At 40.0% G+C, this 17,150-nt stretch overlaps 1 protein-coding gene across 6 annotated transcripts in view; it reads left to right on the top strand.

Annotated features, from left to right (window-relative positions):
• Positions 1-17,150, top strand: part of TRIP12 (thyroid hormone receptor interactor 12) — a 70,995-nt gene that overhangs the window by 27,101 nt on the left and 26,744 nt on the right. For 3 of the 6 annotated variants that reach the window (XM_062499634.1, XM_062499629.1, XM_062499632.1), the window contains exons 4-12: positions 453-1,252; positions 9,630-9,735; positions 10,953-11,089; positions 11,998-12,081; positions 14,526-14,674; positions 15,000-15,035; positions 15,120-15,215; positions 15,643-15,735; positions 15,874-16,035. In XM_062499634.1, coding sequence (XP_062355618.1) covers positions 453-1,252; positions 9,630-9,735; positions 10,953-11,089; positions 11,998-12,081; positions 14,526-14,674; positions 15,000-15,035; positions 15,120-15,215; positions 15,643-15,735; positions 15,874-16,035 — 1,663 coding nt within the window. Of the gene's footprint in view, positions 1-452; positions 1,253-9,629; positions 9,736-10,952; positions 11,090-11,997; positions 12,082-13,454; positions 13,551-14,525; positions 14,675-14,999; positions 15,036-15,119; positions 15,216-15,642; positions 15,736-15,873; positions 16,036-17,150 lie in introns of all 6 variants that reach the window. The other 3 variants (XM_062499630.1, XM_062499631.1, XM_062499633.1) reach the window with 3 other exon arrangements.

The raw sequence follows: 17,150 nt of genomic DNA on the forward strand, positions 1-17,150 counted from the left end.
TCCTTTCTTTAAGAGCCTTTCTTGAATGAGAATCCAGTTATGACTAGTTATGCATTACTGAACACTCCTTACTCTCTTGTGGAACTTAAATTCTCAAATATTCAGTTAATAGCTTCATGGCTTGATTTTTTTTTTTTGTTTGTTTTTAATGAATTTGACCTATATATGTATGTGTGTAAGTAAAATCAATTAAAGTTAAACTTCCTTTTTAAAGAAGTAGTATATTAAGCTTTTATTTTACAACCTACTTAGGTTTTATGCTAGCAAATATGTGTGATATGACTGTTGTCATACAAGCATGTGGGGGTGTTTGCTTCAGTGTAAACTTAACAATGTTTCTTATATGCAGTATCCTTTATTATTAAAGAATTCTGACATTTATCATTCAAAGCTCTTACAACTGTGAGGCATCTTGAATTCGACTCTAATGCTATTCCTGCTTACTTCTACAGAGGCTGTAGTTCATCTGCTGTTCTAGTACCACAACAAGAAGATCCAGAGAGAGTCAGTACTTCAGAAAAGCAAAAAACGGGGCAAGTGCCTAAGAAAGACAATTCTCGAGGAGTTAAACGCAGTGCTAGTCCAGATTACAGGAGGACCAATTCTCCTAGCTCTGCTAAAAAACCCAAAGCACTTCAACACACTGAAACTTCCTCAGAAACTAGCAAGCCACATACTAAATCTAAGAGAAGACACTCAGACCAAGAGCAGCCCAAGTCTACACAATTGCCATCAACAAGCAAGGCTCACACCAGAAAGGGTGGAGCTGCTGGTAGCTCCAGAAGTCAGAAAAGGAAAAGGACAGAGAATCTGTCTTGTGTAAAGAGTGGGTCATCAGTTGAATCAACTGGCACTGAAGAAAAGTCAGCAAAAGTATCCAAGCTGGCTTCAAAATCGGTGACCTCAGCCAAAGCTGGGTGTAGCACCATCACCGATTCTTCTTCTTCAGCTTCCACCTCCTCCTCCTCTTCTGCTGTTGCCTCCGCTTCTTCTACTGTTCCTCAGGGTGCCAGAGTGAAACAGGGAAAGGACCAGAGTAAGGCTAGACGTTCCCGTTCTGCATCAAGCCCCAGTCCAAGAAGGAGTAGCAGGGACAAAGAACCGAGTAAAACAGGTGGCTCTTCAAAGTTTGACTGGGCTGCTCGATTCAGCCCAAAAGTCAGTCTCCCTAAAACAAAACTGTCTCTACCAGGCTCTTCCAAGTCAGAGACATCAAAACCTGGACCTTCAGGACTACAGGCTAAGCTAGCAAGTAAGTAATCATTTTCTGGAAGAATAAATACATATGTTTTAAAATCAAGCCTTCTGAACAAATATTTCAGTTTTTTTCAATCTGCTTGTGGTCTTTCTAGAAAAATTAACTTAGTATTTTCTGCTCAGTTAAGTAGAGCTGTGACTGAAACTGTCTGGTGCTGAGTTTGAGTAGCAGCTACTGTTCCTGAACATGATCACTGAGAAATGTAGGCCATTTCCAAGCAGAATACCTGCTTGCTAGTATGCAGATATACTTGTAACTCTGTTGTCTTGAACGTTTTTTTAAATGTGTTTTGCTGCCTTTGTGTACTGAATGATTTATTTACTGCATGCATTCTCTAAAACTGGATGTAAGAGGTTGGATTCCTAAACTTGCTTACTGTTATTCCTTTACTTAGGCATGATAATGAGTAGCTTGTCCCAACTGGGACACATCCATGGCTTATACTAATGCTGGAAATAGGTGAAGTAATCAAAAGCAACTGGGTATCTTTCTGTATGATCAAATGGGTCAATTAAATTCAACAGGTGTTATGGCTAACGTGCAGGACTGGAATACTGATTCTGGAAATACCTAATCTAACAGAAGAATGGGATTTGGAAAGGAGAGAGGAGTTACTTGCTTTACAGCAAAATTTTTTTCCTATCTGCTCTGTGAGTCAAGGCTACCAGATGATGAACTCCAGAATCAAAATGCTGAATTTACATGGGGTGGAAGGAGGGGGAAGTGAGTAGCAGTCAGGGAACAATGGGAATGACCAGCAAAATCTGAGATAAGTCAGGCTACAGGCAATGAAGAAAGGCAACAGGAAGAGCAAAGAGATTTACCTCCAAGTGCACAAGAAGATGAAGGCAGAGAGTAATTCATGTGATAAGTTACAAAACTTCTTGAAGGATTGAGAAGGGGAAGGGTGGAATAGCGCAATGTAAAGGGCTGTGTATGTGTACTTTGAAAAACAGCATTGAGAATATGAGCCTAAACTGTTATTGTGAAGACTGAACTAAGATACTTTGATTAAACTTTCAGGTTGTAGAAGAGCTAAAGGTCTTTTGATAGAAAATGTGATGCTCAAATATATGTGACAAAAACAAGTTGGTAGGAACTGTAGGCGTGTGTATAAAACGTCACTGCTAAGAGGCACAAAGGTGAGAGATGTTTCTACATGTGATAGAGAGCAAAGTTATATTCTATGGATGACATTTCAATTTGAAAGTACTAACAGGTAATAGTAGGAAGTCTAAAATGTCTAATGCCTCTTTACAGTAGGTTATAGCAAAATTTATTCCAATAAATATCATTGATCACCAAGTATCACTATAAGAGCCCAACTTAGAACAGAAGTCTTAAACTATGATATTTTCAGTCTCAGCCTTTCTAATAGTGCTCTCAGACAACAGGTTGAGGGGATCTTGGAATCAATAATATCTACTGTTAGCTTAGCTTTTGAAAAAGGGAAAGGTTGTGTGACATACATTTCCAAACTGTTTGGACAAATATGAAGTATTTTAACAAGACGCACATTTTGCATAATGCTGAGAAGTCTTATGAAAATACGAAGAAAATAAACCACCAGGGTAAGTTCAAATTTTTTTCTGTAGCAGACCAGTAGCCTTAGAGGATAAGGGAGCAGAAGAAAGTGATGTCTTATACAAATATTAGCACCCTGGGTCTTTCTAAAGCAGGAAGGCAGAGTGATCTAGATGAAATTGAGGTGTACACCCTTCTACCTGGAAACAAGTCCTTAGGAGTCATTTTGTGTAGAAACTAGAAAATTAAACTTGGTAGGCTTTTATACAGGTGTATATTACGAAACACATTTAGAGAAGTCTGAAATAGGGCTTATGGAATTAGTGGGAGATAAACAAAAAAGCGAACATAACTGCAAAAACTTCAGGAAAATGATAGGTGGAAGTGGTTCTGGGAAAACAGGTAGGAGGAGAGGGGCCATTATTTAGGCTAACATAAAATCATAGAATGGTATGGTTGCAAGGGAACTTAAAGATCATCTCATTCTAAACCCTCTGCCACAGGCAGGGCCACCTTTCACACCAGGTTCTCAGAGCCCCATCTGGTCGGTCACATCTATATAAATGCAATGCTGTTCCCTTTTGGAGATGATGCACTCCTAAGGAGTACAAGAATCATTGTTAGGGGTTGTGATCTTTGAATAAAAAATAAGAGCAGCTGATCTGACTTACTCTACTGAAGAGAAGAATGGGAAGAAACATGGCTGCCATCTTTGCAGACGTTTTTCATGTGCTGGAGGGAGAATGAGAATACCCTGAGGTTTCTTGTTCGGTCCTCCTGGGTAGCTAAATTGGGTGTTAAATCCAGTCCAGGTGACTTTGAGAATGTTAAGCTCTACACAGCAGTCTCCGTAACAGAGCAGTGACATCACTGAATAGCAACTCAGGAATATGCTGGATTAATAAAAACAGGCTAGACTAAAGTTCTTCACATCTACTTGATTAGTTTAATATTTCTTCACAGGGGAAAAGGGGAAGAGAAGAAGAGAAAGCAGGTTTCTCATTTTCTTGTGATTTGAGTATTTTCACATCCCCTTCAGGCTGTATCTGTTGTAGGGGCCTTTTAAGCATTGCAAATCAGGTCGTGTTACTGATTGTATAACAGTATAAAATCAAGCTTAATTATGGTTCCATTATTGGGGAAATCTTTGCTGTCCTTTGTGTATTACCTTGTGACCCTTAAGTAGGAAGAAACTGGCAACAGTGGCTGGGACAGTGCTGAGAGCAGGGTGACTTAGGATAGCTGTCCCTGCCTGGGAAGTCTCTACTTGGAGATTTGGGGGATTAGGGAGGTTATTGGTTTATGCACTGAAAACCCATGTGGACTTAAAGATGGAGTGTGAATGGTATGTAGCTCTTGGCTTTGAGGGAATTTGCATAGGTGAGGGAGAAAAGTCAGAAAATAACTCTGAACTAGTTTATTTGGGATTGTGGGTACAGTGCTGACTTGGGTGATGGTCGTTGGAGACTTGGGATTGAGGTATAAGATGGCTAGCTTGGAGATGTTTAGTTGTGGTGACAGACTGTTTGGGGCTCTAATAGGATCTGGGGATGTCTGGCTTGGTACTGAGGGAGGGTAATAGTGGAATATTAGAATGACATGAAGCTATCTTGCCTTCCCCTGCTACAGCTCTTTTTACCCTATCTTTCTAATTAGTGAGAAGAGCAGCTTCACACAGGAGCCAATATGAAGTCTGAAATTCCACTCCTAACAAGTCAATCACTCCTGGTTGCCTTTCTGAACTGCAGATGAAGGGCCTTCTAGGTTATGAACTGTGAAAGTTTGTCTAACTTTGTTTTGACTTGGCTAATACATTCAGACTTAATAAGTGATTGCAGTACAGCTGCATTCAAAACTTTTTTTTGCACAACATCTTCCTTAAAAAATGCTGACAAACACACTTACATGTGAAGTTAAGATTTTTTTTTTAAGTTTGATTTGTTAGGCTGTGCTATATCAGGTTTAGCCTGTTTGGATGTATTTTCCTTCTGACTCATAAACATGAGTGCTTGGCATGCAAAATAGGATGATGTCAGGGCATAAGCAATATATGTTTGCCATAAGAAAGAAAGCCTGTGCTTCTGCTTTATTCTGAAATTTACTTCTGAAGTTTTTGCAGGTGCAAATAAGATGCTTAAACCTGATTGTCTTTGAGGGCTTTGAATTAGAGATCATTTAGGTAAGTTTGACATCCACAAATCTGTGGGCCCTGATGGGATGAACCTACAGGTGTTGAGGGAGCTGGCAGATGTTACTGCTAAGCCACTCTCCATCATCTTTGAAGGCTCATGAAGAACAGCAGAGATGCCTGAGGAAAGCCAGTGTCACTTCAGAAAGGGCAGGGAAGAGGACCCAGGGAACTACAGGCTGGTCAGTCTCACCTCCATCCCTGGAAAGATGATGGAAGAACTTAGGCTGCATTGTTATCTCTAAGCATGTGAAGTAAAAGATTATCAGTAATAGTCAGCATGGATGCAGTGAGGGGAAATAATGCTTGTCTAGGCTGATAGTCTCCTGTGATGGAATGGCTGGCTGAGTAGATGAGGGGAGAGCAGTGGATGTTGTCTGTCTTGACTTCAGCAAGGCTTTTGTCTCTGTCTCCTGTAGCATCCTCACAGCTCAGGAAGTGTGGGTGAGGTGAATGTCAATGGGCTGGGTTGAGAACTGACTGAGTGGTAGAGTTCAGAGGTTATCAGCAACACAGTGTCCAGTTTGGAGGCCTGTAGCTGGCAGAGTTCCCCAGCAGTCAGTACTGGACTCAGTCCTGTTCTACTGGTTCATCAATGACCTGGATTAAGGGACAGAGTGCACCCTTGGCAAGTCTGATAATACAGAAGTGAGAGGTGTGGCTGATACAGCAGAGGCTGTGCTGCCATTCAGTTACACCTGGACAAGCTGCAGAGTTGGGTGGAGAGGAACCTAATGATGTTCAAAGGCAAGTGCAGGGTCCTGCACCTGGAGAGGTATAATTTCACACACTGGTCCAGGTTAGGAGCTGATCTGCTGGAAAGCAGCTCTGTGGAGAAGGACCTGGGGGCCCTGGTGAAGAACAGGTGGTGCATGAGCCAGCAGAGCCCTTGTGGCTAAGTACACCAACAAAATCCTGGGGTGCATTGGGAAGAGCACTGCTACCAGATCAATGGAGTTGATCCTGCTCCTCTACTCTGCCTTGGTGAGGCCCCACCTGGAGTGCTGCATCCAATTCTGGTCTCCCCAGTTCAAGGAAGACCAGGAAACACTGAAAAAGTCCAGTGGAGGGCTGTGAAGGTAATGAGGGGACTGGAGCATCTCACATGAGGAAAGGCTGAGACATCTGTGCCTTTTTAGCCTGGAGAAAAGATTACTTACCAGTGCATACAAATATTTCAGGGCTGGTTGTTGAGAGACTGGGGCCAGACTCTTTTTTTTCTTTTTTTTTTTTCTTTCTTTTTTTTTTTTTTTCCCCCCCAATGGTGACAAGCAGCAGAGGACACGGACTGAATACAGGAAGTTCCACTGAATAAGAAGAAAAACCTCTTTGAGGGTGGCAGAGCAGTAGAACAGGCTGCCTAGAGAGACAGTGCTATCTGCTTTTCTGGAGTTACTCCAAACATGCCTGGACATGACCAGTGAACCTGCTGTAGCAGAGGGGTTGGGTGATCTCTGAAGGTCGTTTCAGCTTCAACCTTTCTTTGAGTCTGTGACAATTGCTCTGTGTATTACAGAAATAGTGCTGAATAAACAACTCCAGGGGATGAACATCAGACCAATTCCTCTGAGAGCCCTTGCTGTCTGTCTGTGACAGTGTGACTGGTGTTTTCCTCCATCAGGCATACACAGGGCATCTTTAATCTCATTTTCCTGAACACTGGCTGTGCTCTATTTACTGGTGAATGTTTGCCACTTTCAGCCTCCTGCAACTCCTAAATACACAGGACTAACCTTCAATTTGGAGGCTGTGCTGGCTATCCCAAATTTTAATGACAATGTGAGTGAAAGGAAGAAGGCTCAGTCTGAAAAAATGAGCAGTCCTGAAGTTCGTGTGTTGGGAAGACTTGGCAGATGTGCAAAAGATGCAGGTGGTAAGATAGACTTAAGGTTGATTAAGAAGGCTTAAGGGCATAGTGGCATTGACCAGCAGGAAGGGAACATGCTGTGAGAAGACTTTCTTCACTTTCTCTTTTAGCCTTCAGAATTAATAGAAGGAGGTTGAAGCTTAATTGTACCCCAGTAGATGCTCAGAGACGGAAAAAAAGCACATAGAAAGACCTGACAAATAGAATGTTCTTGAGCATCAGGAGAAAATGTGCTCAGCTCTTCTGGGTGCTCAGGGTGTGGTGTATTTGGCAGCTCACCACCAAGCAGTAACTGGGTAACTGTACATTCTCTACAACCCTCTGAGGTAATTCAGTTTAAAGAGATGGCTCAGTTAATTTAATGCCACTTGTGGAAAAGGACAAGCCATTTTATATAATGCATCTTTGCCCTACTGCTTGATGGTGTCTGTGCTCATCTGACCCCTAAGCAATCTTAGCTCACCAAGCTGGCAGAATACTAAAACAGGAAAGTGTGTGTCAGATGTGTACTTTGCACGTCTTGGGATTGATTTGTGGAAAAGAAGAGATGGATGAGCCATACTTCTAAACAACAGTAAGCTGTTAAACTGGCTCTTCTGCTTTGTTAAACTCTTGCTCTTAGCAGAAATCCTGTTTTGATACAAATTAAGTCAGTCTTCACTTACAGTGGATGTGTGGTGTCTCATCGATAGCCTATTACTAAGCTGATATGAAGTTACCTAATTTAGGTTTGACTACTTGAAAATGACTACCCACAGATTTGAAGTAGTAAATGGTGTGCTGACATATAGGATGAAAATGTGCCTTTTTTTCCCTGAGTGAACTCTACTGTTTGAAGGTGATGAATTTATTCTTCTAATGTAAAGCAAAAGGGCATTTCACTTATAATTTCACCATGGTGTTATAGGTACTGAGTAACCTAGTTTTCTATATGTGTTATATATGAGAAAGTGTATCTAAACTCTGTGGGGCAAACACATGTTACCTGTGGAGTAGTATCTAGTGCCTGTTGAAGAATGCATTTTCTACAACCAGCTCTGAGGGAAATTTTGATGTTTCATTGTACTTCTGACTACTTGAGAAGTGTAGCTATGGCATGGGATCCTGCTGCAACCATTCAAATGAGTTTTGTCTTGAATCTCTACCTCATGATATGTTTTCTCCTGTCACACCTGTCCCCCCCCAAGTATTACATATAATGTATGTAAGTAGGGTTTGAGTCATTGTGTTGTGGGAACTTCAACTTACAGTTTTGGTTTCAAAGCATATGAAGTAAAAATGCCACTACTTTTTGAATATTCAAAAAAGTTATGTGTGTTCTATATGTACAAACCATGTGGACATTCAAGTGCCTGCTTCAGTTCAGTGCTTGGTGGCTTTTAAATATAGAATGTTGTTGTTCTTAAGGTTGCCAAATTTCTCGAGTTGCTAAGCCAAGTGTGTGGTAAAAACATGAATATTAGGTTAACCTTCATCTGCATAGACCTCAACTGCACATGGCATTGTGTTTCTGGGTCAAATATGCTGTGGTGTTTGAAAGGACACGCTCTGGGCGGATGAGTAGTAGTTTCATAGATCACTTTTCCTTCTCTGTTAAATACTCAGTGAGAAGCTGCATAGTTGTCATTTCATCCCTCAGTACCACAGCTCTGCATTCCTGGAATGTTTTAGGATTAAGGAAATAGGAGCTAGTTTGATAACTTCTGAACTCAAATGCATTGCATGTTTAAGTTCTATTTCTCCTTTGTTGCCAGAAGAGGGAGCAGTGATCTAACTTACTTTTCAGAATTGTTTTCATCTATTCTAGTAAAATGTCAGAATTCAGTGTTTTGATGTTCTCTTCTATTATATTTATTTTTTGGAGGGGTGTGGATGGGGTCACTGCAATGTCAAACTGGGCCTGATAAAAATTTTTGATTTTTATCCTAAATTATCAGGGTTTTTGCTTTGGAAGCTGCCACTGGATAGTTCAACCTGATTGTAAGCTTGCTGAGAATTATCTGAGAATGTTATATTGCATGGGGTTTTTGTGTGTTTAACCTGGTTCTGTGGTGGGATGTTACTTGAACAATGGCTTTGTCACTTAGAGCAAATTGTTATCAATTGGGTCAGTTTTCAGCAGTGCAAGTACTTGTGAATTAAACACTGGAACTCTGTTTTCAAAGCTGTGAGGATGCTTATTTACATCTAAGATGGCCTTATGACAGTAAGAGGGGCTGAAGTTCAAATAGGAGCACAAATAATACATGGGATAAGTCTCAGCACTGAGAGTGCTTGGCTCCTGGAGGGCTGAGTGTGGTTCTGATTGAAGACAGTTACTTTTTAGCCATATTAATGTGAGTAAAACTGACTAAAAGTTGAGATTGCAACCACCACTGCCTTCTCTCTTGAAATGTAATTACTTTTTTTTTTGTTTGTTTAAGGCTGAAGCAGCTTCTTTTAATTGTTTGAACATAGAATACACTTGTATCCCATGTTCTGATACCTGTTTAGCATGAGAAAGATCAGCTGTAGCTGTAGCATATAGTTATAGTTTAGTAGAAGGTGCCTGCATAAAAACTTGGTTTAGTTCAGTATTACTTAACTCAGTGAGTCAAGTAAATGTCTGGACCTTTCTTTTACGGGTACAGCAGTTCAGTATAAGCTGACTAAAATTGATATGGGCTTATTGTGGTTCTTATGTAGGAGCCGTTCTACGTGGAGGTTTCCTGTACACAAAAATCTTAATTTCTTCATAGAACTGCTGTGTATTTAAAGACTGATTTACTCTCGATTCTTTACATATTGCATAGGTCTAAGAAAATCTACGAAGAAGCGCAGTGAATCACCACCTGCTGAGCTCCCCAGCTTACGGCGGAGCACACGGCAAAAGACCACGGGCTCCTGTGCTAGCACCAGGTAAAACTTAGGGAAATGAAACTTGATTGCTACTGTGAATTGGTATTCATGTCATTTCATGCATGAAAATTGGCCTTGTCTATCTCTGACTTGGCTGTTGTAAAAGTAGCTGTAGCTTTTCAGGCCTGCTGGATTACTCTGTACAGGGGTGTCATGGATAGCACACAGGATTTGTCACCATCAGACTTACAGTAAGTCCCTCAGCTGTGGCGGTGAAGGAAGAGAAACCGCCAAAGCCAGTATCACCAACTTAAGTAATCATGTCCTTAGAAAGGTGTTTGAGAAGACAGATGGTAGTGTTTAATTACTGTCCATCATGAATAGTGAAATAGGTAATTGTTTTGAAAAATAAGACTTTGTGCTACAGTCGGTTTTAATAGGGGGCACTGTTAACCTGACTCAGCTTGTCAGCAATTTCATCTGAACTGTATTGAATGTACTTCCTGGTGCAGAGGAGAAGTAGTCCTGATTTAGTAATTTTAAACAGCTGGTAGATTAAGTGGGAAGGGACAGTTAATGTATCCTGTGATGCAATCAACTTCTGTAGTTGCATATTTTGTGGGACTAAACGTAGAAAGCTTAACAAGGTTTATTTTTGTTCTTATGCCTAGACTGCGTAGCACTTCTAGCACATCCTCTTCTTATTCCACACCATTAAAAAAACACTTCTGAAGTCTTTATTTTGCTAAGTGTGTATTTGAATTTTACTGTTTACTTTGAAGGCTTATGTATTTGTAGTGGTGAAGGCTGTAGTGTTTAAAACTGCAAATCTAAATAGGCTCATCCTTTCAAACTTGTTCTGACACTGAAAACCAAGATGAATGTCAGAGTTCTCTTCCTGCTTTCAGTAGTTCAGAACTTCCTCTGAAGATGATTACTCTATCATTGGCCTTCTCAAATATGATTTATAACTTAGTTACTTTACGCTTGCTCATTTTTGCTGTTATATTTTAGTAGACTGCCTGGTATTGAAATGTATAATGTAAGGACCTGTCTGTGATGCCTTAGTGGAAACAAATCACTGCCATGATGCAGGGCAGGGAGTGTACAGAGGGATTGGATAATTTGGGGGAGATTGATTCTCCTACAAGTCACTCGTTTGTGCAGTGCTGTGGCAGTGATGTTGCATAAATATTATGTAGCCTTGAGTAGGCTTACATTACTAAATCTCTTACCTTATTTAATAAGGTCTGAAATTATGTTTTTTGAACCTTTAGTCGGCGAGGCTCTGGCCTGGGCAAAAGAGGAGCAGCTGAAGCTCGCCGACAGGAGAAGATGGCTGATCCTGACAACAACCAGGATGGAGTTAACTCTTCAGCTGCACGGACAGATGACCCTCCCCAGGGGGCAGCAGGTAAGAAGGAATTCCAGCTGAAGAGTTTTTAGCATGGTTGTTACTATAAAATTCTTTGCATTTAAAAACAGCTAAATCGATTAAGTTATGGAGAGAAATTATTTAAGCTGGAAAATAATGCTGGAAGGTTTGTGAGTGAGAGGGACCCTTACATTTGATTATGATTCTTTGGCTATTTGGCATGTTTCAGTTTTGCTTTTTTTTGTAGTAGCCAAACTATATCTTGTAATGCAGATGCTAGTTTGTAAGCTTCTGCTACTTTCAAAAGAGTAACTTCAGCTGATACTACATAAATACCACCAACTGAAAAGACATCAAAGTGCTCAGAATACAGAAAGCATGCATTACCTGTAAAAGCTCTGCTAAAACTACTCGTAAATATTCTACGGATTTTCTGTTGAAATTGCAAGCATGTCTGTACTGGAGAAATTTGTGGCCAAGTTGAGCACTGTTACTTGCACAGTTCTATTAGATGGTAATTTTACTGTCTGGTCCTAGTGAGCTCAAAGGGGCTGTGCAGTAGTTATGTTGAATGGTAGAAAGCATTGAACATTCTATGCTTAGAGCTGGCTACATCAGTGCAAAAAGAAATAATGGAAATTAAGTACTACATAATTCTTAATTAAGAAAAGTATATATTAAGGATACAGGTAAATCTGTCTGAAACATAATTTTATGGACTTAGCTGTATTTTTTTTTCATTATCTTATGCTGATAAAGCTATTCTCTTCAGCTTTTGGAAAGTATTAGTCCTCTAGACTGGTCTGTTTTGAAATTGAAGGTTTACAGGAGTTTGCTGCTGGCAGTGTTAAATGCCAAGCATGCTTTTGATGGCAGAGCCTTTTTTTTATGTGAGTTTTGTGGCTTTAAAGACACTAACTTGTATTAATCTCTTATTGCTTCTTTAGCTTCTAGTTCTGTTGCTGGAGCTGTAGGTATGACAACTTCTGGAGAAAGTGAGTCAGATGATTCTGAGATGGGAAGACTACAAGGTATAAAAGTTGTTACTAATTCACCTTTTTGGTTGTTAGCAGCCTATAAATCACCATACCTACACAAATTCTGTATGACATTCAACTGCGAAGTCTGTATTTTGTTTCACTGTCTGTGAATGTGGTTTTGCTTACAGTAATTCTGAAGTAGGGATTTACAAGCCTTAATTCAGAAAAGGTGCAAGGATGTCTTTAGGAGGGTGGGTTAGTGACTTCATTTGTTTAAATACTGTGTAATACCCTGCTAATGTTTTTCAAGGTTGAGGTGGGGGGGAGGGAGACCTGAGAACTCAGTCCTATTAAGTGTGTAAACTCAATTATGAAAATATTCTTTGCAAGCATGTTTTAAGGTTAGAGGCCAGGTTAGGCCTACTATAATCTGCCTGCTTCTGGATAACATTTTTTTTTTTTTTTTTTTTGTGCTTGTCATTGATACCCATGTTGCTGTAAGCTTTGACAAAAAAAATCTGAAAGTTCTTAAAAAGCTTGCTTTTGTGCTTGGGCTAAAGGAGTCTGGTTTCTCAAAACCAGAGAGTATGACAGGTATAAACTCAGTTTACATGTTCTGCAACTGGTCTAATGATTTTGCTACTACATTGCGGGGAGTTCTGAGATCATGATCTCCCTGCAAATGACAGCTTTTTGTTAATCTGGGTATTTACTGTGGAAGTGAGTGCTGTCGGTATCAGTTCACTTGCTTTAGAGTTTTCAGTAAGTATAGGTATGCATTAGAAATATTGGGCTAATTTGGTTTTCACTATTATGATTGTTTTATTGATCAGGACTAGTCATGGTTGCTATGATAAAAATCAGAATCACCCACTTAGTTTAGCTTAAGTAACAGTACTGTAAAGTGTTGGAAATCAATCAAAAAATAAACCCGCTAAAATGTAGCAGAGTTCTTCCCTCTCCTGCTCATCAGCAAATGAAGCTGTTGAACCTGTTTTTCAGTGTCATTTTTTTCAGAGTAGTGCCTGCAGGTCCTGGAAACATGAAGATAAGCTTAGCCTATCCTGTACAGTTTGAGTTCAGATTTGAAATTGCAGCCTGATACATCTGTTCCTCTGGCTCTAGGCTTCTAAGAGTTTAATAGGTTAGATTACTTTTGTGAAATACACAGCTGTGGAAACTCAGCGGGTGACTTTGTAAAGGACCTTAATGCTCTGATAGAAACAAAAGTTAGTTTAGTTACTTGTTCCTTTAAGGTCATCTTTTTGGTGTTTTTTCAAAATTGAGGTAGCTGCAATCATCTAATCCTAACTCTTAAAGTATCAAAATTCTAGTAGTCTTAAATGATAACATCACGGAATTTAAGCTTTTAAAAATATACATAGAAGCTTTGACAATGGCTGTTATCCTCTGTTTGCTTTTAGCTCTATTAGAGGCTAGGGGTCTTCCTCCTCACCTGTTTGGCCCTCTTGGTCCTCGGATGTCGCAGCTCTTCCACAGGACAATTGGAAGTGGAGCTAGTAAGCAAAGTTTGTCTAATTTGACTTAATTCTTTCCACTTCCAGACTAGTAGAATTCAGCCAATAGTAAACCTAATATTTGTATTAGCGTCATAGTTTAATATAGTATTTTACGTGTTGGAGACTTGTATGTCGTGGTAGTGCTAGACTACTTGTCAACAATTTTAATTTGTCTTCCTTTAAGGAAGAAAAATTTGCCTTAGCTGTATTTCTTTGCTTTTCTTTTTTGGGGCATCTTAGTGTTCCCTTCTAGGTGGGGAAGGGAGGGTTCTTGCCTTTTCACCCCTCCTTATCTTTTTCTTTTGCATGATGGGCTGCTTAACGAAATACCTCTCCAACCCCATTGGGTTTTTTGCTAGCTTTAAACAAATGCTTAAGCTAGCTTTAAAACAATTAGTAGATGTCAGTTCTAAGTTATGTTGGTTTTAGTTTCAAAAGTGTCTTAGGTTTTGGACAGAATGAATTTCCTTTAGATGTTGTGTCAGTGAGGATGTGGGTTCTTAGACTTGTTGCACCAAGTCTGCACTATGCAGCCAGATGAGATGTGCACCTTTCAGTCCAAGTCTGGCTTCCCAGGAGAGCCAGAGGCAGCCTGCTACACTGCATGTCAAGAAGAGGATGGGGTCTCATGGGTGCTCTATGTGCTGTATTATCTGGGGGGTGTTGCCAAGTCCTTTACTGCACAGAGGTGGGATGGTTTGGGTTCTGGCACCTGCTGTAGGTTGGCAAGATGGCTGTGCTGAGCAGTGTGGCGGACTCCCTGTGCTGACCAGTCTGCACTGGAAAGGCAGCCAAGAGTGAGATTTTGTCTCCCGTCCCTATTTCCCCTTTTTATGACAGGGAAAGGAAATGAAACTACAAATACAGAGGAAAACAAACTATCTCTGGTCTTCCACTCTGGCAGAAGTATATCACAACAGTTCCCTTGAACACTTTCTAATACCTTTTCTCCTGAATTTTTTTCTGGATATCTAGGTTCTAAAGCTCAACAGCTTTTACAAGGTCTCCAAGCCACTGATGAAAGTCAGCAACTACAGGCAGTGATTGAGATGTGCCAGCTGTTGGTTATGGGAAATGAAGAAACATTAGGAGGATTTCCAGTCAAGAGTGTTGTACCAGCTTTGGTAAAGTTTTAGTCTCAGATTTCTATTGGAGGATATAATATTTCACACAATGTCTTGCTTAAATTAAATCATCATAATTTATATTGTCTCACTTCTAAGTGTGTGTATGTGTATCTTCCTTATTATTTGGCTTTGAGAGGATGTTTTGCTAAATTTTGATAGTCCAATTAGCTTTTTAATAGCTGAAGGATAGGTAGTGATTCTTTTGGAGTTCTTGCTAACTTTCAGAATCCTGAGTCAAAAGCTACCAGTAGTGATTTGTACCCTTTTTATGATGATATCTAGATAGATTCTTCTAAACAAACAATACTTTTTTTTTAAACAGATAACACTGCTGCAGATGGAGCACAACTTTGACATTGTAAGTAGTTTGTAATATTTAAGAAGCTTTTGAAATATAAAAATGCTATCTGAACTTAAAATCAAATATCTGTATGTTTAATAGATGAATCATGCATGTCGGGCCTTAACATACATGATGGAAGCACTTCCCAGATCATCTGCTGTAGTGGTAGATGCAATTCCTGTCTTCTTGGAAAAGGTAAAACGAAATCAAAACAGTGATAAATCAGCATGAGGGGATTTTATCTTGAGGGGATTTTGTCTTTTGTTTTAGCTTTAGGAAATGACATTAAGATGGTGGCTTCTTTCCATGGCTTACAAGATAATATAAAATCTGTGAGAATCTTCTAAAGCCAGGTTCCCACCCTTACTGGAAAGTGCTCTCCTTCACTGAGAACTTTTTGTTGGATTGGTGTTGCAAACATACAAAATGTGTAATTAAGTAAGCTGTTGCCTCTTGGAGGAGCTCCATGGCTGAGGTAGCTTTAAACTGGCAGGCTTGGTCAGAGCTGGCTTCATTAGCATATTTGTCTTAGTAGAGGCTGTATGTCCGAGTGTTAATCAAGATGATTATTTTTGCAGATCAGTTTAGAAATTGATGTACGAGGTTTTTTCTTTTCTTGTAGCTGCAAGTTATCCAGTGCATTGATGTGGCAGAGCAGGCACTTACAGCCCTGGAGATGTTGTCACGCAGGCACAGTAAAGCCATTCTGCAGGCAGTAAGTAAATCCAAGAAAAGGCAGTTTGCCTCTGCCAGCTCTACATCTTGGTGATCCTCTGTCAAGATGAAACAAGAAAACAACTTTCTGCAACTTCAGCAGTGCTGCGAGTAAAAATATTCATTTGTTTTGTTACAGGGTGGGTTGGCAGACTGTTTGCTATATCTGGAATTCTTCAGTATAAATGCACAAAGGAATGCACTAGCTATTGCTGCCAACTGCTGCCAGAGTATAACACCTGATGAGTTTCACTTTGTGGCAGACTCTTTGCCACTGCTAACACAAAGGTTAACCCATCAGGTAAGAAGTTGTCAAGAAATGAAAGCTTTTGATTTTAAAAGCAGCTCAAAGATGTCTCCAGATACCTGGTTCTTTGCTGTGTGTTATTTGCCTTTGCAGGGTGATAATTGACTTGAAGTTTCTATACTGTCAAGTTGATATACCAATGTACATATGGACCTTTTGTGGTTCTGTAAACGTGACATTTTATAAAACAAGACAAGTAAGGTACTTAAAGCAAGAGTAATAGTACCGTAGTCCTTGTAAGAATAAAGGCATCAGTAAGAGGAAGTCCAGTAGCATTACTGGTTTTATTTTTTTCTTAACAGATGATTGCAACATTCTCTCCCCCTTTAAATTCAGAACACACTCAGTTCCAATCTTTGAGGGTTTTTTGTGCTTTAGCTATTTTTTTGGGGGGGTTGGGGGGTCATGGCATTTTAAAAAATTTCCTGGTTTTGTACTATAGTTTGAAGTGATGAATCTGAAATCAAGGGGCTCCTAAGGGCTACATATCCTGCAGTGCGACTGTGTTCATAAATGAGCACTTACAATTACTGGTGCACCCAAGAGATTTTTTCGTGATCTGCTCAGCTGGCAGATCCCTGTTAAAAAGATGTAAAAGGAGAAATATTTTGTTTGTTAACAAATGCAACTAGCTGGAAGCTTCCAGGTCATGGTTTTGTGTACTCTTGTGCTATTCTTAATTTTGCCTACATCATCTTGCTGAAAGACTACTTGAATCTTTGAGGCAGCTTCTAAGAAGCCAAATGACAGCTTTAGATTGGTACTTCCTGTTTCTAGAGTACATTCTCACCAATAGTAGGGACAAGTACTGATCCTGATCTTGGAAGAGAAGCTACATCCCACCAAAGTAAGATTTCAAGAAAGTTGGAAGTGGAAGTTTTCTGGAAAAGAATCTTGAGTTAGCTCTTTACAGAATAGTTGAGGTTGGAAGAGAACTCTTACCTAGTCCTAACTCCCTTGCAAGGTGAGCTAGAGCAGATTGCTCAGGAGCATATCCAGATGTTTTGGGTTTTTCTCTGTTTTTACATATCTCCAAGGATGAAGAGTTAATCTCTCAGGCTAACCTCTTCCAGTGCTCAGCCATCCTTACAGTTAATGTTTGATTGTGT

Source organism: Cinclus cinclus, chromosome 10 (assembly GCF_963662255.1).
Source record: "Cinclus cinclus chromosome 10, bCinCin1.1, whole genome shotgun sequence".
Taxonomy (NCBI): Eukaryota; Metazoa; Chordata; class Aves; order Passeriformes; family Cinclidae; genus Cinclus; species Cinclus cinclus.